At 45.0% G+C, this 20,189-nt stretch overlaps 1 protein-coding gene across 1 annotated transcript in view; it reads right to left on the bottom strand.

Annotated features, from left to right (window-relative positions):
• Positions 1 to 20,189, bottom strand: part of TSPAN15 (tetraspanin 15) — a 47,899-nt gene that overhangs the window by 10,760 nt on the left and 16,950 nt on the right. Inside the window, exons 4-5 of the mRNA XM_019538642.1 lie at positions 17,010 to 17,105; positions 14,882 to 14,998 (exon numbers count right to left, since the gene is read on the bottom strand). Of these exons, the coding sequence (XP_019394187.1) occupies positions 14,882 to 14,998; positions 17,010 to 17,105 (213 nt within the window). The remainder of the gene's footprint in view (positions 1 to 14,881; positions 14,999 to 17,009; positions 17,106 to 20,189) is intronic.

The following is a 20,189-nucleotide window of genomic DNA, read 5'->3' as shown; positions in this document are numbered from 1 at the left end:
CAGCGGGCTTCACCCGCGCATCTCTCACCGCTCCAGAGCCTACCTGAGTGTGTTTTTTTTGGTTTTTGTTTTTTACAGATTACTACTACTTTTCCTGTAGCTATGTAACATTCTCAGCTGGGTTTCTGAGCCAACTAGAACAAAACAAGCACTTTCTTGCTGCTAAAAGTCAGCTAATATAAACAGAAGCAAAATAAAAGGAAGCAGTGTTCAAAGTAAGGGCCAGTGTTATTATTATTATGATCTCCTAGAGAATAAAAGGTTTGGGGAAAGAGACAAAAGAGAAGCAATGAAATTCAGACAATTAATTCCAAGTTCTACTGCAATGGCACAATCTTGTATTGCAAGTGCCACAGCCTGTGTGTGTGACAAATAGCACACACAGGAAAGTATAAGCAGCACCATGGCAAAAAGGGAAGAAAGAAGAACAGCAGATGGAGCTGGGAGCACAGGGAAGGAAGCAGAAAGCAAAGCAGCAGATTGGGTAGAGGACACAGGACAGATCAGGCAATGGAAGGGGATCAAAGTGGTACTAGGAAGATGCAGGGCCAATTTGTGGCACACCTCCCAAAAAGGTTGGCCCCCATTGTCTTACTGCATTAGAACAAGATTTTGGATTTTTCCAGATTTTGATGGTGTCTGAATGCAAGCATCCTTCAGGAGGAAATTAATACAGTTCAGTCCCTTTGCTCCCTTATATTACATCTTAGAATATCCTGAATAATTGATAAAGTGGACATAGATGATTCTTTTTGCACATGTATCAGATTCCAGAGACCCTCCAGAAATTTAGAGACAAAATGTTCAGAAGCTTTGTACAACCATACATTAATTGTAACAAGATGCAGGCACAGTGTGACATGACATTTAGTCAAAATCTCATTTTCTAGATTTTTTGCTTAAAATTCTTAAATGTATTGTGAAGCTGTGTGTTATCTCCTTTAGTACCTTTTGATACAAGTAATGGCAGGGAAGCACCTTAGGCCATGTCCAGATGAGCACAGACATGCGGTATGTAGCACCACAGACACCACAGACTCAGGCGAGATGCCAGAATCAAAAAAACCCACACCGAAAAAAGTGGAGTGGCACAGGTGGCTGCAGCGCACACCACCCAAAACCAGAACCTGGCCAGCCAGAGCCCACATGTGGTTTATGACACCTCAGAGCTGTTTGAGGCACCACAAACTGGCACATGGTGCATGTGCACCTGTTTGCTGCGCTGCTGCAGCACAGTGCCAAAATTTGACACTGGTGTCAAAAGGTGACAGAACCATCGGGGGGGGAAATCAGCCGAACTGCCCCGGGCCCTGCACTTTGGGGGGCACCAAACCCCATGCTGAGAGCGCCACCACTCTGCATGGCTGCCACGTACCACCAGCTCTACACTCCAGCCATTTAACACCCCTCCCCCGCATGCAGACACAGGCCGATATGCCCCAGGCCCCACACACCCCTAGGGTCAGCTCTGCAAGGAGATCCCAGTGTCAAAAAAAAAGCCACACCAAAAAAGTGGCACAGTGCACACAGCAGCAATGTGTGCCACCAGAAGTGGAGCCTGGACCAAGCTCTGGTAGCTGACCAGGATCCATGTGGCCAGATCAGAACCACTGCTACCCTGGGAGGCCCCCAGGACCCCAGGTAGGGCTGCTGGGGCCAGCACAGGTGCTGGCCCCAGCCTCCCCTACTACACCCAGGCGCATACCAGACTGCATGTGCAGGGGTGTGCCTTGGGGCACAAAGCAGTGGCACAAATATGTGCTGCTGCCATTTATACCATGGCAAACATGGACCCCTGCATGTCTGCACTTGTCTGAATATGCCCTTAGAGACCAAGTGGTTCAGACAGCCATAAACTTTTGCAGGCAACAGCCTAATTTGTCAGATACTGTGAGTGAACTTAATTATGAGCAAAGCTACAGAAATTCAACCAGAGCCAAAGAACAAAAAACCTGATTTTCAGGTTTTTATTGGTGATTAACTGGCAGCATCAGCTGTGGACAGGGACTCACCACACAGCTGCATCACAGTAACTGTTTATATACCCACTCTTACCCTACAGTGAATGGAAGCTGAACTACAGCAACTTGACCCACTTTCATTCTGAGTATGCCCTCTTTTAATTTACTGCAACTTGTTCCTTTATCCACATAACTATACCCATTTTAAAAAGTGTCACAAATATCCTTTAAGCCTTTTCTGAAAACCCTTGCTCACATAATTAAACCTACTGAAGTCAGTGGGAATAACTAAATTGTATAGCTAGTACCCTTCATAACTAAGGGTTTGCAGCACTGGGGATAAATGTGACACTATTTCTCCTAGAAGTGAATTAATGTTTTTCATAATAGTCTAAGAATTCAGGTTCTTCAAAGGCAGGTTTTTGGTTCTTTGGCCCTGACTGAATTTCTGCAGTGTTGCTGAAGATTCAAGTTCATTCACAGCATCTGGCAGTGGCATAAACTAAATCTGTCAAAAAATATACTGAATCATGGAACATCACTTAACATTAGGCATGGTCAAGACAAATGCAAACAAAAACATCAGAATCTGTTCTAATGTGTTTATAATCTTATTTCAGTTACACTGGTAGTAACTAACTTGACTCCAGTAATTTCAGATTTATGCCAACACAACAGAGATCAGACACTGACCTTCATACATTAACAGAAGTTTTCCATGACCACAGAATGAATGAGTAATTACAAATCATACCTAAAGCTTTCCAGTACAGAAACCAAGCTGCATTTGGAAACATATGTCAAACCTATAAGATTCATTAATCTTCTGATTTTTTTTAAGACTGCTGGTGCATGGGCATAGTGTTAACGCTCCTAGACAAGTTAATTAAAAGTGTCAGTAGTGTTAGATTCCATTGATTACTCTGTGGCAAATCTATCACTGGTTATTCTTGCACTTCATAACAGCACATTTTAAAACAATTTTAAACATTCTGCAATGGTTTTGTAGTATCCACCCTTAAATCAGAAATTTATATTTAGTTCTGGGGCTTGACCAAACTCTTCAGTAAACATTGCAGTGTGTGACAGGGGCAAGCTCCCTATGGGAAAACACAATTTATGCCATTAGGCCTTGCTTTCCTGCCACACCTTGTTGTAAAGTAATTGGGAGGTTAATAAGGCAGGAGGCTGCCTTTCAAGCGCCCAACTGTAACAGACAATACATACACACTCTGCCTTCCCCTTACACATGTCCCATGCCTCACAGATGTCACACTATGTGTTAAACTTCAGGCTCAAGGCCAGGCAAAACTGGGCACACAGTTGGGTCTCTCTCGTACTGCCCTCACGGGCCTCACACATACTGTCCCCCTCGCACTGGGGCTTCTTCCTCTCTGCCCTCTCTCACAGGGCCGCTACCATTCCGCCTGCTCCAGGGACACATTCATACTGGCCTGCTCCCTTCAGAGACCCCATAGGGCCAAGCCTTCACTCTTCATGCCTCAGCCAGCCCTCATGCAGCCTTTTGGGCCTCTCCCATGGCCCTCATCTGAACTGGGCAATTATTCAACTATAGGCCTACTTTACCCCTCCCCCTCACCGGGCCACTATGTCCCTCTCTCAGGCCATTACTCTACCCCTACACTGAGACCTGGGGTCTTCTACCCGTACAGGCTCAGGTGCTTCTCTTTTTAAGCATGCCTGGCCTCCACTTCGGCCTCTACAGGGCCCTGGGTCGTACACCCTTGGGCTCAGGTGCTCCTCTTTGAGCATACCTGGCCCACCTCCAGGGTCCAACACCCCATTGGACTCAGGTACCTTTAAGTGTACCTGGCCCCCACTCCACTCAACTATAACCCACCCAAAGGTGGGGGCTAGGCTTTAGGTGCCCCTACCGGCTTTACACTAGGAAGGTTCTCGATCCTGGTACTGAAGTGGCACTGCCCCACCACAGGCAGTCCCACTGGGCTTCCCCTTCCTGGCAGGGTGCATTTTTCAGTCATGCCAGGACCATGAGGCCTCCTCCTTCCCCACAGCCTCACCATTACCTCCAAGATGTCCCTGGAGCAGGAGCTCCACTGGTGATGTTGCTCCCCAGATAGTCGGTCTCAACTGCTCTCTCAGCCTAGACAGCTGAGCTCTAAAATGGCCACCATCATCAGCTGCCAGCTGCCTGCTCCAGCCCTTGAAGTGATGGAGCACTGAAGCTGCTCTGTCACACAGAGCTAATTAAAAGGTTCGGTTTCTTCTACAAATTTAGCCTCTTTCTGTTCATAAAATATTAATGGAAGATCTTCTCTATTTTAATCAGACTCTTTTTTGTTGTTTGTTTGCTTAGTAATCTATAGATGGATCGATTCTTTACTTGTGACCGGTCAAAAAAGTCACATAGTATTTTTTGTTCTCTGAACACATTAAAATAAATTATTTTTACATTTTATGGAAGTTTTTATCAGCATCTACAAGTAGTCACTAGTGTGCATTGTACTTGTACATATGAAAGCAACCAGTTTTAAATGTCAGGCTGCAATTTTTTAATTTAGATTTTGGAAATAAAAATATTAATGTGAATTAATATGAAAACCTGGATTGTTGTCTATTAGTTACCATCCCACTTCATCATCACATGAAAGGGCTGATGATGGGCTCTCCGATTTATCCCAAAGTATTTTCACACAGGTGAATTTACTATTCTCAGATAAGATAAATATAACTGTTTAGTTTATAATTCTGAATGAGAGTCAGCTGAAGCTGCAGCACATCTAAGTATTTTCCTTTTAGTGATAAAAAAATATGAATGCAGATAAGAGAACATAAGCACATACATTTTAATTTCATGCATGCATAGTATTACAGAAAGACCCCTGAATGCATTCTTCCAAACAATTTTAACAAAGCATTCTTCAGTAGAGAACTCATTTCAACACATGCATAAAATGTATACATGTATCGGGCAAAACCAGGTTATTATAAGAGGAAACTCATACCTTATTATTAGAGAGTGAATGTAAGAATAAAAAATGGGACCTGTGCCTTTCAGGTAGATTATGCTGAGGCCAGAAGAGGCAGGCCGAGGTTATATAAGCCTGCTCCAGGACAAAGCAGACAATGCAGGACAAAGGTATTCTCTGGAGTTCAACAGAGGCTGAGCTACAAACAGTAAGTAGGCCCAAGAGGGCTGTAGGTGGGATAAACCAGCTGGATTTGAGTAAAAGCTTGGATGGGGCCAGGGAAAACACTTCCAGCTGAAACTGACTGTTTTTTATTTTTCTGAGGAAGGGGAGTTTTTGGCCAAAGGGCAGCTAAAAGGGGCAAAGGGATGTTATGCATATTATAGTTCTGGGCTATTGTGAATTAGCCTGGGAGAAGTGCTGACTGGGCTAAGAGCCCTGCAGAATTGAGATGAGGGGGGCAGCATGCCCTACTGGAACTGATTAGGGGCAGTGCACCCTATTGAAATGCTTGGTGAGCCAGATAAACTGGCCTGGAGTAAGGAATCAGAGAAGCTGGCTGGGCAGACAGTCCTTGAGAGACTAGGAGTGAATGAAATGAGGTCTACCAACCACAGGGGCAGCCTGATAATGAGAACAGGGCGCCTAACACTGCCACCAGACTGAACTGAGGATCTCCTCCCTAATTAGAATTGCCATCAAGATGTGGCAGATGAAAAGCAATTAGGCACTTTTGGAAGTTGGGAAGGTAAGCACATGAGGGCTGAGTGCCAAGAGGTAGCAGACCACACTGAGACCCCCTTGGGCCTACTAGTTATCTACCAGTAGATCAATGATAGTTTCTGGCATAAAATGAACTTTCAAATGTGATACATCAAAGATCGTACAAGACAATCTGGAAATGTTTTTTTCAAGTTGGAGGTCTACAGACAGCTGTGCACGTGCAAAAATTTGCATGAAAGTAAATAAACAATTCCTCTTGTTACCCTCATTGGATATGAAAGAGGGAAACTTAGGACTAAACAGTGGCTAAAGTTGAAGAAGTACATTTACTAATAAGTCCCTTATTTCTGTTTTGCACACAGGCCTCACATCAAATCAAAACAAAAGGTGAAAACATAGGACGTCATTACTTGGTGGTGGCAGCGACCCCTCATGGTCAAGGATCATCACTTCCATGGGTCGAGTAAAGAATTATAAATGAGTCCGTTCGTGGCTAAGAAGGCTAATCCTACAGCTGCAGACTCTGACAAATACCACAGGTAGTGGTTAAAGGGAGAGTCAAATCACAGATTTCTCAGTCTTCTTTCCTTTTCTTCCATTTCTGTTGTTTTTCTACCTCCAGGGCAAGATGGTTTTCTTCAAAGTAAGACGTGCCTTCTCTCACAAACCTTTGCCATGCAGCCCTGTTTTGGCTAGTTTTCCCCAATTTGTAGTGTCAGTGCCACACTTCTTAATGTTTGCCTTGAGAGTGTCCTTGTCCTTGAAGTGTTTCCTTTGGCTCCCTGCATGTCCTTTGTCCTTGGCTGAGTTGGGAGTATAGCAGTTGTTTTGGTACACATACATCAGACAGTGCCCTGTCCACCACAGTTGATGCTGATTAATCAACATTTCCACACTGGTGTTATTAGCATCAGTAAAGACACTGGCCAATCCTCTCACTTTATGACAAGGATCTTCCAGAGGTAGCCTCCCCCATGATGGCATTCCAGGCTTTTCAGGTGGTCCCTGTAGGTCACCCAAGCTTCATAGCCATAGAGAAGATTTGGGATTACCGTAGCAGACAAACTGTGTTATGCTAAGGCTCTTAGCATAACTTTAGACCTTTCCAGAACTAAGCAATTAAATTGTACAGTGTGCCTTATAAGGCAATGGGAAAAGTGAGTGCTGTGATTGGTATGGTGGACAAACCAGGTACAGCAGTTTCCCTAAAAGGAAAGAAAACCAAAAACAGAATAGGATTGGGGCACCTTATCTAAAAAGGTGAGATAAGGAACTAGAGGACTGGACAATTTGGGGTGAGAAATTTACAAAACTAGTGGATAAACAAAGGGACAGTGTGTGTTGTGTTGTGTACCCTGGAGAGATAGAAGCAACCTTGAAATCCTTGTTTGAACAATAAGGATTCCAGAAACTAACATCCCACACACCCAGCAGAGGATCTGAGGCTGGTGCCACTGAAGGTTGCTGCTATAATATCTAAAGGAACCACATGTCAGGCCGTATTATAGGGAAGAAACCTGTAGCAAATCCTAGGGATTACTATTAAAGTTCACTTGATAACATATCAGACGAGGGGCCATGTCAATCCTTGGGGTCTCTGGTGAAAGGAATCCTAGTGGCAACAATTACCACAGCCTTATAGAGTTGGAACTTTGTTTGAGTCCTGATGTCATGATCATTGAACACGCAATGATTCAGTCTTCTGAAGGCATTGGATCCTATACTGGATCTCTTCATTGATGCTCGCCTTCTTTGAGAAATACCTGCTGAAGTATGTAAAGTGTTCAACATTCTTCAGCTCCTGGCTGTCGATGAAGATCTTTGCTAGGGGGCCTGATTGGCCCATGTACGCTGGTGAAGCACCTTTGTTTTTCCAATATTAAGAGTCAGTCCCAGGCACTGGTATGCTTGAGAGAAGCAGCTAAGGGTCATCTGTAGGTCCTCCTCAGCATGTGCAAGGACAACACAATCATCGGCATACTGCAGTTCTTTCTACCAGTGTGGATGCCATGTGGCAGCTGGTCATGGATGAGCATGTTGATGACCACAAGAAAGACGGAAAACAAAACTGGTATGATCATAAGCCCTGTTTGACGCCAGTTCAAATGGCAAAGGACTCCATAGCAGAGCCACTGCATAACTTGGAGGCAGTCATCTGGTCATGAAGGAGTCTTAGGATGGTGATAAATTTCCCTGGGCAGCCAAATTTCGATAAGATTTTCCATAGAGCCTCACGGATAACAGAGTCAAAGGACATATGCAAATCAATAAAGGCCATATACAGTTCCTGGTATTCTTGGCATTTTTCCTCGATCTGCCGGGCTGCAAAAATCACGTCCATGGTGCCTCTTGATGGTCTGAAGCCTCACTGAGACTCAGGAAGGATTTCCTCAGTGAGAGGAAGCAGTCAGTTCAGAAGAATTTGAGCAAGGATCGTCTCGGCAATGGAGAGGAGGGCAATACCTCAGTAGTCTCCTGAGTCAGATTGGTCTCCCTTTTTTAAAATGGTGACCATTATTGGTCAGTGGGAATTTCCTCAGTATTCCAGATTTTAAGAAACAGTGTGTAGAGCTTGTTGGTCATAGTTTCCCTGTCAACTTTGAAGGTCTCAGCTGGTATGCCATCAGGGCCAGATGCATTGTTGTTCTTCATCTGTCTTGCTGCCTGGTGGACTTCTTCAGAGGTTGGTGGACTGACAAGTGCTTCCCTTTCTGGATGCTGCAGGATTGATTCAATGGTTTCATCAGTCACTGTCAATTCTCAGTTCAGGAGCTTTTGGTAGTGCTTCCTCCAGCAGTTTTTGATGGACTTGTCTTTGAGGGGTGCATACTGCCATCTTCAGATCCAAGCAGGGTGACTCCACAAGAGCTAGGTCTATACACTGCCTTGGCTGCACTGAAGAAGCTCCACATGCCATGACTGTCAACAGATTGTTGGATTTATTTTGCCTTCTCTTTCCACCATTTGTTTTTGACAAAGGTTGCAGACATAGGACATTATTACTACAAAATAATTTACCTGAGTTTTCATCCTCAGTAAATTTAACCTGTAGTAAGCAACACACACACACACACACACACACACACACAACCAGTGGTCCAAAGCCCAGCTGCTTTATGTAGATGCTATTACAGTGCCTGGCCACTAGATGATGGGAATCTGGTTTATACAGGGCACACCTACACGTTCATTAATGCACCATAGTTACAGTGCATTAAGTTTAGTACTTGTATGACCAAGTATTAAATTGATGGGCAGTAACTGGTGCTACTGAGCAGTAGCACCGGTGCATGGCTTTTTAGTGACACTAGTTGCTCAGTAGCCTAATACTACTGTACAGTAGCATATTAACACGGTTTTTGCCCTGCAAGCTACTGAGCAGTAAAACTAGGCTACTGCAGAGTTAGCATCTTGTGTAGACACAGCCACTGAGCAAGTTGCTACATGAGTGAAACTGACAATAGTTGCAGACACTAGCAGATACATGACACTTACACCCACGTAATTCTCTCCAGTGTAAAATTACTTCTGAAGATGCCAGAAAAATCAATACTGAATTTCCTCCAGAGGGAGTGCTGTATGTTATGTGCCCACACCACTTTTCCAAAATATATTGAGAATACTCTGCAGTAAATATAGCCCCTACTGCAACAAAAAAGACACACAAATTCCCAATATTGTTTTTCAGTGAGGCTCACTCTCTCATAAACGTCAGCATTATACTTGACCTAAGCCTTGAAGCCTACTTCTATATTTCTAATGGTTAAAGCAGGGATTTTCAACCTTTTTTTAAATAAGTATACCCCTTCTGACTCAGTTCCAGCTCCTGTGCCCCCTTATATTTTTTTCTTGTTTTTTTAAGGGAAGGGAGGGGCAGATTGAGGCCCCCATAGTGAGGGAGGGAGTGGGGCTGGGACAGGCACTGCACAGCTGGGAGGGGGTGCAGGATGGACTGTGAGGGGCTTGTTCAGGGGGTGGTGGGGGCAGCTCCTGTTGCTACGCACACTCTGAGAGGGCATGGGGGGCATATGCCTGCAAATCTTTGTGTGGGGTAGGGTGGGCTGCCCCAGCAGTGGGGGAGGAAGTGGGGCTGGGGCAAGGACTGCCCAGCCAGCGCGGGGTGTGGGACTGAGCCACACAGTGGGAAGAGAGGTCGCTCCCACTGCTATGTGCACCCCTGGGAGGGCATGGGGGGACATGTGCCCCTGGATCTGCACGCAGAGCGGGGCGGACTGAGCCTAGGACAGCACCAGGCTCTTCCTGGCGGGGGCTGGGGAGAATTCTGAAGCAGCTTCAGCCTTCCCCTCCCCTCCCCAAAACCCTCTCCCATAGGCTCCCGCAGTGAAGGAGGCAGTGGGACAAGGGCAGGCGCTGCATGCAGGACAGAGCCATAAATGGCTTATCCAGAGGGCATGGGGAAGTGGATCCTGCCACTGTGCACACCCTGAAAGGGCATGGTGGGGACATTTGCTCCCAGATCTGTGTGCAGGGCGTGTTGGGGCCGGGCCCAGGCCAGACTGCACTCAGGGCAGGTAGTGGTGGCACTTGAAGGGGGACTACAGGAGGGGCTGCAGCCTCTCCAGAATTCACTGTAGCCTCCCGCCCCAATCCTCTCCCAGTACCACCATCACCCACCCCGAGTGCTGCATGACCCAACTCCCCAGCTGGGAACAGCCTTGTGCAGCCCCAGTCTGCCCCATGCTGAGCCAGGGGCAAACACGCCCCATGCTCTCCCAGGTGTACACATAATGATGGTGCTGAGAGGGCAAGCCAAGTGGGAGGGGGCTCACACACAGCAGCCACTGCCACCACAACCACCCCCTTAGCTATGCACAGAGCCACTTTACCGTGGTCAGTCACATATGTGGCTCCATTGGCCGCTGATGGGCCTCACACCCAACCAATCACACGCTGCTGGGGACAGGCACAGAGCACACTTCCTCCCCCACCATTCAGACCCTTGCAGCTCTGTGAGAAGGGCATGGCTGCAGAGCTTCCTCGCCATCAGTTATTGGCTGAGGGCAGTGGCCCAGCGGCCAATCAAGAGAACGAGCTGGGATGGAGGGTGGAAAGGTGCCGCGATGTGTTATGTGGGGCTGGCAGCACCCAGCACACCCCTCCCCCAAGTAAGAAATGAAGTGTGGGAACGTGCCAGGAGAGATGCCACTGCTGCGCCCTGGGGCGCACTCTATTCCCACCTGTGCTCTGTCCCCACTCACCCACCTGTGTGTATCCCCTTCAACCTTTCTAAGTACCTCTAGGGGTACACGTACCCCCAGTTGACAACCCCTGGGTTAAAGCATTCAGTTGGGAGTGGAAGATATGAATTCTGTTCCCTGCCCTTTTGGATCACAAGCTGAATGAATCAACAATGTGATGCTGCCGCAACAAAAATGCCCATGCAATTTTGGGATGCATTAGAGAAGCATTGTATACAAGACACAGGAGGTAACAGTAACATTTTAAAAAGGATGTGGAGATGTTAGAGAGAGTTCAGAGGCAGGCAACAAAGATGATAAAAAGTAGGGCTGTGCAAAGCTTCAAGTGCTGATTCAATTCAGAGGAGATTTGGCCCAATTTGGTGACTGAATCTCCAAATCCAAATCGAATCGGGAGACCAAAAACAAGGTCCAAATCAATTCAGAAAAGATTCAAAGAGATTCAGAGATTCAAACATTCCCCACTCACCACCACAGGGAGCTGGACCCAGACTCTGCACCGGTAAGTGGCGGGCTGGAGGAGGGGGGAGGGGACCATGGGGTCCCCAAGCCCCCATGAGTGCCCCCAACTCCTGCCCACTCTCCCAGCCCCATCAAAGGCTTCCCCGCCTGGCCACTACATCCCGGCTCTTAAAAAAAAAAAAACAAAAGCCCCGCACTCACCCAGCTTCTCCCAGGCAGGGGGGGGGCAATCCCTGCTGCCCCGCACTGCATGCGGGGCTCTACCATGAGCCCCCATCCCCGCCTGCTCTCCCAGCCCTGTCAATGGCTGCCCCACCTGGTCCCAGCATCCCAGCTCTTAAAAAGCCCCACACTCACTGGCTGCTGCAGCGGCTGTCTGGGCTTCTGGGGGCTCATGGCAGTGGGGAGGCTCATGCAGCATAGGGTGGGGGGGCAGCAGGGATCATGCCCCCACCTGGCAGGAGCCGGTGATCACGGGGCTTTAAAAATTAAAGAAAAGAGCCGGAACACTGGGGCCAGGTGGGGCAGCCATTGATGGGGCTAGGATCGCGGGCAGGGAGTGGGGCCTGTTTGATTCGGAGATTCACCTAATTCGGCAGCAGCTGAATCTCCGAATCAAATTTGCCTGAATCAATTTGGGACAGTAATTCAAATCACCAAATCAAGTCATTTCCCCCTGAATCGGCCAAATCCAAAGTGAATATAAACCGCTTTGCACAGGCCTAATAAAAGGATTTGGAAAGCAAATCATATGAGGAGAAGCTGAAGGAGCTAAGCATGTTCAGCTTGCAGAAAAGGTGTTATGAGGGGACATGATAACAGTCTTCATATACTTGAAGGCCTGCCATAAAGAACAAGGAAAGTACCTTTTCTGTCTTGCTGCAGGGAGAAGGACACAGACCAATGGCTTAAAGTTGCAGCAAAATAAGTTTAGATTGGATATCTGGAAAAACTTCTTCACTATCAGAACAGTGAAACAGTGGAACAGACTGCCTAGGGAAGCTGTGGACTCTCCATCAGTGGAGGTGTTCAAGAACAGGTTGGACAGTCACTCGTCGGGGATAAACTATGTTATACTATAGATATTTCCTGTTCCTTTGGGCTTTGCTTTTCTTTGCTGCTTTGCTGGTTTCCCCCCTTCTGCTATATGTGTTAGGGTGTTTTTAAGCTTCCTCAGAGGCATTGGGTTTTGGCTACTGTCAAGCCTGGGGACTTTGACTGGGGTATGCCAATGCTCCTGCTGAGACCAAAGCTAGAAGTCATTGGCTAGCATGTCTTGCTCCTCCTCTCAGGGTCAGACCAATCGCCATATTTCAGGTCAGGAAGAAATTTTACCCCATGGTCAGATTGGTACAGTTTGTGGGGTTTTTTGCCTTCTTCTGTAGTGAGGGGGCATGGTCCTCTACCTGGGATCCCTGGAGCATAACACTTCAAAGAAGCAGGGCATTGGCTGCCATGGTTCCACCACTTTACCTGCGGCAGGTTAGAGTGTTAGGTCTGTGTTATGTCAGGGTTGACAGTAGTCTTATGTAGAGTTTAGATTACAGGTTGTAGAAGATGGTTTGGATAGGGATGATTCTATCTTAGACAGGGTGTTAGATTAGATGCCCTCTGGAGGTTCCTTCCAGCCCTACTTCTCTATGATTCTCCTCAGCACTAGCTAGTTCTGTGCTGAAGAACTGCATCCAGTTCTGGGCATATTTTAAGACGGATGCAGAAAAACTGGAGGTGGTTCAAAGAAAAGCAGTTAAGATAAAGGTTGAGAAAATTGGGTATATTTAGCTTGGAGAGAGGAGATTAAAAGAGACAGGATAACAGTTTTCAAATATTTGAAAGGCAGCCATAAAGACTACAAAGAAAAATTACTCTCCTTGTCCAAAAAGGACAGGACAAAAGGTAATAAATTTAAACTACAACAAAGGGATATAGGTAGTAGCCGTGTTGGTCTACGGACATAGTCAGACAAGATTTTTTGGGGTAACTCTGTTATCTTTTATTAGATAAACTATCTGAGTTGGTCTAATAAAAGATATCAGAGTTACCCCAAAGAACTACAGCAAGAGGGTTTAGATTAAACCTTAGAAAAAACTCCCTAACTATAAAACCAGTAGTACAATGGAACAAGCTGCCTAGAGAAGTTATAGGATACTCATTACTGGAGGTTTTCAAGATGAAGCTGAATAGGCATCTAAGGATTTTGAAATGGAAAATCCTGCATCTGTGCAGGGGGATGGAATAGGAAACTTGATGTCCCTTCCAATTCCAAGAATCTAAGATTCAAGTTAAAAGCAAAGAAAAAAATACATAACAAATAATGGTCTAAACCTCTAAAAACCAGTATGTTCTGAGGTATTCAGAACACACACAAAAAAACCCCCTTAGTTTCTGTCTGTCTACTGGCAGCCTGAAATTTACTGCTTTCATGTAAGGAAGAAGTAGAAAGAACAGGGGTATTGTTGTGCTACCTGTAAATCAATTTTCCTGTATTCCATAAAACTTCAAGAAAGTTGAGATTAGTATTTCAATGGGAGTTGTAAGGTTTCTTAGGAGGCAAATATCATTCTAAGACATAACTAGAAAGGAGGGTGATTTCTACACTCTTATTTTGGTTAGGCCTTAGTTGGAGTACTTCAGTTTTGGGCCCTGCACTTCAAGAAGGATAGATAGAGTCCAAGAGAGTGCAACAAAAATGGCAAGAGACTAGAAAAATGACCCAGCAAGAAAAAAACTGAAGGAATTTGGGTTTTTCTCTAGAAAAGTGAAGACTGAAGTAGACATCACAATCTTTGCATATAGTTAAATATTTGTTTTACATATGTAAATGTTTTAATGAAAAGTATAGCAATAAATTGTCCTCTGAATCCACTGAGATTAAGCTGATTACTTCTTGCTCTATTTCTAACAAAAAAGATTTATGTCAGACATCAGGAAAAAGTTTCTAACTAGAAGAACAGGTGAGCACTGGAACAAGGCTACCTACAGAAGTACTGTAACTTTCTTCATTGGAAGTGTATGAGAATAAGTCAATCACCTGTCTGGAGGGTCTTAGTATACTATTCCCATCTCAGGCCCCATCCAGCCCCACATTTCTATGGTTTTCTAGTGGAGCCAAACTGTTATCTGAGAGCAGACAAAATTAATGCAAAAAAAGACTGTTCTGCCAGGAGATATTACAACCTTTAAAATTACACAACATAAATAGCCTTATAAAAACTTAGAGATGAAGTACAAATCAGGAAGGAATAAAGAAGTTTTTATGCAAACTATTTTAATTTCCCCCTTTTCAAATTTCCCAAAGTAATAAATATACCCTATTACATACTGTGCTGGTGCCATCTTAACCCTAAGAAGGCGATGCTTAGCATAACAACCGGGTAATGCTGAAAACCCAACCCTGTTTTGCTTCATGAGTGGATGTACTTTCCAAGATTTTTAATAGACAAAAGGCTGCTCTTTAAAGAGTACAACTATTCATTCTGTATGGTTATTTTTTTCCATCAAATATTGCAATTTAACACACAAAAAACCCAGTAAAATTAACTGCATAAAACAGAATTGTACATACCTTGTTTCTGACACAACAAGTATATGGCACTCCACATGCCAATGGCCCTGGTGCAGAACAATCATGGTATTGATTCTTTGTCCAGTCTTTATAATCCTCTCCACCACAACACTTGAACTTTAAAAATAAAAATAAATAAATCCCGTCTTGACATACACTCCTTTTCTAATACTTGAAAAATAAATAAGAGTATCAAGATTAATCTAATGGTAATATTAACAACATTTAGGGTAACCGTGTTCCTCCATTATTTGCTAAACTAGTAAAGTAACAGACACCAAGTCCACTTGTGTTTTCTTGACAGACTGTTGGTCTTTGTTTGGACACAGAGACATTTTTTTTCTTTGCTGGATTTTAAGCTAGTCATTTTGGATCTGCCTCTTTAAAAGAACAAGCTTGAAATCAAGTTGTACAAAGAAAAAAAAGTCAATTTTTTTTACTAATAGGCTGACTGATCCTCAAAACCAATACTTTAAATGTACATTATTCCATTTAACTAAAAGCAGTCACCTAGCATTGTTTATGAAGAAAAGTATAAAGTTAATTTAACATTAAAATTCACAATCACTGTGAATATACATAACTAATGTGAGAACACACTTTTAAAGGATCTGAACTAAAATAACAAGATTTCCTAATGGTTAGTTTTAGGAAAATCTTTCCATGTTAACTTTGGTTTCAGAGACAGACCAACATTTCCATAGCAATGTTATAAAACTTATCTTCTATAGCCAAGTTTTTAAAAATGTTGTTATGGTCATTGACATCTATGCCACATACAGGCCCCATTAGCACACTTAAAAATATTTTCTGTTTCTTCTACAGTCACTGAAGTGCACATGAGAATTTTTAACTAACACTATAAATATTTCAACACAGCAGCTTTTAAAAAGGGCTATGACTCAACCACATATGTTATTAAGTAATGTTCAGCTGTGACCAGTGCAATCTCTAAATTTAATTACAGGTATTTTTTTCAGCAAGTGTTTCAGTTTAAATAAATGCCTTACTAAAGAAGCTGCTTAATCAAAATACTACATACCCTTCATAAGGGGACATTCAGGGGCTGAAATCTTTACATTGTCTTCAGTAGGTTTAGAGTGGGCTCTTAGGGCCACAAGTATGGAGGAGTTCAATTTACACTCCATCTATCATTTAAATGTAAGCTGGAACTCCATAGGGGCCCTGCCAAAGTCCAGAGATGACACAGGACAACCTATTCCACTGGTAATGGGAGTTGGACTAACACACCAAAAGACTATAGCTGCTTGGAGACAAAAACTATAAAAAAACAACTGCGTTTTACCTTAAACTTGGAGCATTTCTGCGCCTACAAGAGTCAATATGTTAGTTGGACCTGGCTCGCCCAATGTCTGTATAGATCAGACACTTTAGTGGGGCTTTTTTGGCACCTTTATCTAATAGCTGATTGTATCACATATTAGATAAAAGCAGCAAAAGGCCCCACTGAAGCACCCAATCGATACAGACACGCTGCTTCACTCGGTAAAGCTCAGTTTTCTTTTTTTTTTTTAAATGTCTGCAAGCAGCCTATATGATTAAATCCTCCTGGACATGACTTCCCAAGAGACAATCTAGTAAGGCCAACAGGCACTCCCAGGTGGGAGAGTGCCACTGTCTCCCACGCCGAACACAGCGCAGCCCAACCCCACCATCAGGAAGAAACCAGTGCAGCCCCAATTAGATAATTAGACAACAGGTGCACTCCCAGGTGGCAGAAGAGAAGCAGGCCAGCCACTGCAAATAGTTGTATATAAGTTTCTGTATGTAATAGAGCACGAGCGGGCAAAATGCGACCCGCCGGCCAGATGCACCCTGCCAGGCCATTCTATCCAGCCTGCAGGGCCCCTAAAAAATTTAGAAAATTAATACATATCTGCCCCTAGCTGCCTTTCATGCAGCCCTCAATGGCTTGCTGAAACTCAGTAAGTGGCCCTCCGCCTGAAATAACTGTCCACTCCTGTAATAGAGTGTTCTATATCATAACCTTCCAGATACTCTAGAATATACTCCAAAACAATTTATTACCAAGGATGACAATGAGGATGTTACCACCTCTTCCATTCTGAGACTGCTTTTAGTTTAACGATTTTCAGGAAAAACAAACCTCCTTTTGAACAAAATCCATTATGTTTTTGAAGTCCAGGTCATCATAGTAATTTTGAATTCCTCTTCGGATATTTTCATTTAAAAAGTCAATTGTCTAGAGGACAAAGGAAAATAAAGATTTATCACTTATTACATATTCTATGACAAGTCAAAAAAGAATCAAGCTCTAATGATAGCTTGAGCTTGTCAGTGAACACAAACCTAATACAAATAAACATTGCATTTGTAGAAGTCATTCATAGCATCATAGAAGTAGGGCCGGAAGGGACCTTATAGATCTTCAAGTCCGACCCCCCTGCCAGGGCAGGAGAAAAAACACAAAAAAAACCTGGGCTCAAATGATCCCAGCTAGGTAGGCATCAAGCCTGCTCTTAAAGACCCCCAGGGTAGGAGCCAGCACCACTTCCCTTGGAAGTTGGTTCCAGATCCTAGCCGCCCTGACTGTGAAGTAGTTCTTACGGATGTCTAATCTAAACCTACTCTCCAACAACTTGTGGCCGTTATTCCTTGTTATGCCAGGGGGCGCTAGGGGAAACAAGGTCTCTCCCAAACCCTTCTGGTCCCCCCTAGTGAGTTTATAGACGGTCACCAGGTCCCCCCACAGCCTTCTCTTGTGAAGGCTGAACAGGTTCAGGTCCCGCAGTCTCTCATTGTAGGGTCTGCCCTGTAGTCCCCGGATCATTCGGGTGGCCCTCCTCTGGACCCTCTCAATGTTGTCCACATCCCTCCTGAAGTGCAGTGCCCAGAACTGGACACAGTACTCCAGCTGTGGCCTGACCAATGCTGCACAGAGGGGGAGGATCACCTCCTTCGACCTGCTCAAGATGCATCTGTGGATGCATGACAAGGTCCGGTTAGCCCTGCCAACCGTGACCTCACATTGTCAGCCCATGTTCATCTTGAAGTCAATAATGACTCCAAGATCCCTTTCTGCCTCCATGCTCTCAAGAAGGGAGTTTCCCATCTTATAAGTGTACTGATGGTTACTACTGCCCAAGTACAGCACCCTGCACTTGTCAGTGCTGAAGCGCATCCTGTTTTTGCTAGCCCACCCCTGTAACCTATCCAAGTCTTGCTGCAGTCTTTCCCTCCCTACTAGTGGGCTCACCTCACCCCAAATTTTGGTATCATCAGTGAATTTAAACAGGGTGCTTTTCACCCCATTGTCCAAATCGCTGATAAAGAGACTGAACATAAATAACTTGTCCCCCAATCCTGCACAGAATGACACACCTCCTTTCTTTTAAGCACAAAACCAGTCCCATTGACCTTCCCCTTTAACATTAATCACATGTGTGTTTTTAGAAGATCTTAATATTTATTAGAATGCAGTGACATCTAACACACACCTCTCTTGACTACACAGCTCCCATTCAGCCTCTCCTGCCATGGCTGTGTCCTGATCATCAGCAACCTGGCAGTTACTACTCTGGCAGAGTTGTGCCATCTTGGAGCTGTCAATGACTCCATTCAAAAGGCTCCAATAAGCTGTCCTTTACCTGCTACCCACCAACAAGGGGTGTCAGGACCTGACTGACCTGGCAAACAGGGTGACTGTCTCTGCCCATAAACGCTTCAGCATCTTCTCTTTGCTGATGATCCCTTTTCCTGGCAATGGCTAGTCTCTGCTTTCCTGTGTCAAGTAGAAGACCTCAAACACAATCAAGAACTCTTCCTCTTGGATCCTGATGGCCTTGGTCAGGATGCCCTCCCGCCTTCTAGTGCAACCTTGCATCTTCAGAAACTCTCCCAAACAGAACACACCACCAGGCCCAAACCAAGCTAACGTCCTCACTCACCAGCACAGATATAACCTGTCCCCAGCCAACCACAACTTTCTGCTCCTCTCTCAAGCAGGTCTCCCACTCAGACTCCCCTGTTTGCTAGTTCTGGGATCATTGGCTTTTTCTGCATTCATTGATTTGTCCTTGTGTGTTGGCTTAAGACAGAATGTTGTAGGCAACTCTGAACTTCCAAGCAGTTGTATGGATTTATGTGGTACAAGTCATATGACTCTGACTCACAGAATTATAACTTTCAGTGTTTGTCCTGGCACTGTAGGTTAGATTACTGTTCAGGGAATAAAATTAAAAGCAAGAGGTGACTGATGCTGTCAGCCCCTCAGAAACTGGCAATTAAGGTACTGGCAAAAGTGGACATCAGCCCATCTGTGTTAGAGAAAAAGGACAGATGTTCGTGGAGGCACAGAGAATTAGACAATGCTACCAGCTCTCCTAACCTTATCTTAAATCTCATCATATTTGGTGTTTTCCTAAAAATTTAAGCTTAGAAAACTATCAGGTATTGATCAGTCGCCTGAAGGATGAGGAGACTACATACATGCTGCAGAACCTAAAGTGGGTGATCATCTTGCAACGCATTTCTTCCAGCCGGAGAACTAGAACAAGATGGGAGGTAGTTAGCCTGTTGTTCCCATAGCCCCACATTCATTTAAAACAGGGGTGGGCAAAATGGCCAATCTGGCTGAAAGCCAGACTCCATTTCCCAGCAGCCCCTGCCCACATGGCTTGGTCCAGTCTCCGTGGAGACCCCAGCCACACCTGGGCATGAGAGCTCAGGCTGGGGTTGCCTTGGAGACAAGCCGCCATGCTGGCAGCACACACAGCAGAGCAGCACCGGGGGCTGCTCCGGAGCCACTGCCCCAGCTCCTTGCAGCAGTGACAGCCTGGTCTGGAGCCGGGGCAGAGACACAATCCCCTGCTTGCGTGCCCCAGCATGGCTGCACCTGGTCTCCATGACAACCCCAGTCTGAATTTTCCTGCAGTTGCAGCTGGGGTCTCCATGGAGACCAAGCCAAGCCATGCGGGCAGGGCAGCTGGGAAATGGAGTCCAGGGCCGACAAGATCCAGCCCACAAGCCAGACTTTGCCCATCCCCGATTTAAACTTTTGTCGCTCTCTGCCACTATACAAGAGACACCTAGTATTAGGAGGTCATGCGCCTAAAGAAGCATAAGGTACAACAATCCTATGCAATGAAGAACAAGTACCGCACATGCACTTTGAAACTAGATCATATTCAGAAACTGATCAATCCCTTTGATTGTGTCTGCCCCAGAGAATTAAGGGGAAAAATCTGGAAATGGGAATACATAGTTTCATAGTTATAGTTTCATAGTTGGTAGGGTTGGAAGGGACCTGAGCAGATCATCGAGTCCA

Source organism: Crocodylus porosus, unplaced genomic scaffold (assembly GCF_001723895.1).
Source record: "Crocodylus porosus isolate Cpor-Errol unplaced genomic scaffold, CroPor_comp1, whole genome shotgun sequence".
Lineage (NCBI taxonomy): Eukaryota > Metazoa > Chordata > Crocodylia > Crocodylidae > Crocodylus > Crocodylus porosus.
This window is presented reverse-complemented; position numbering and strand designations above follow the sequence as displayed.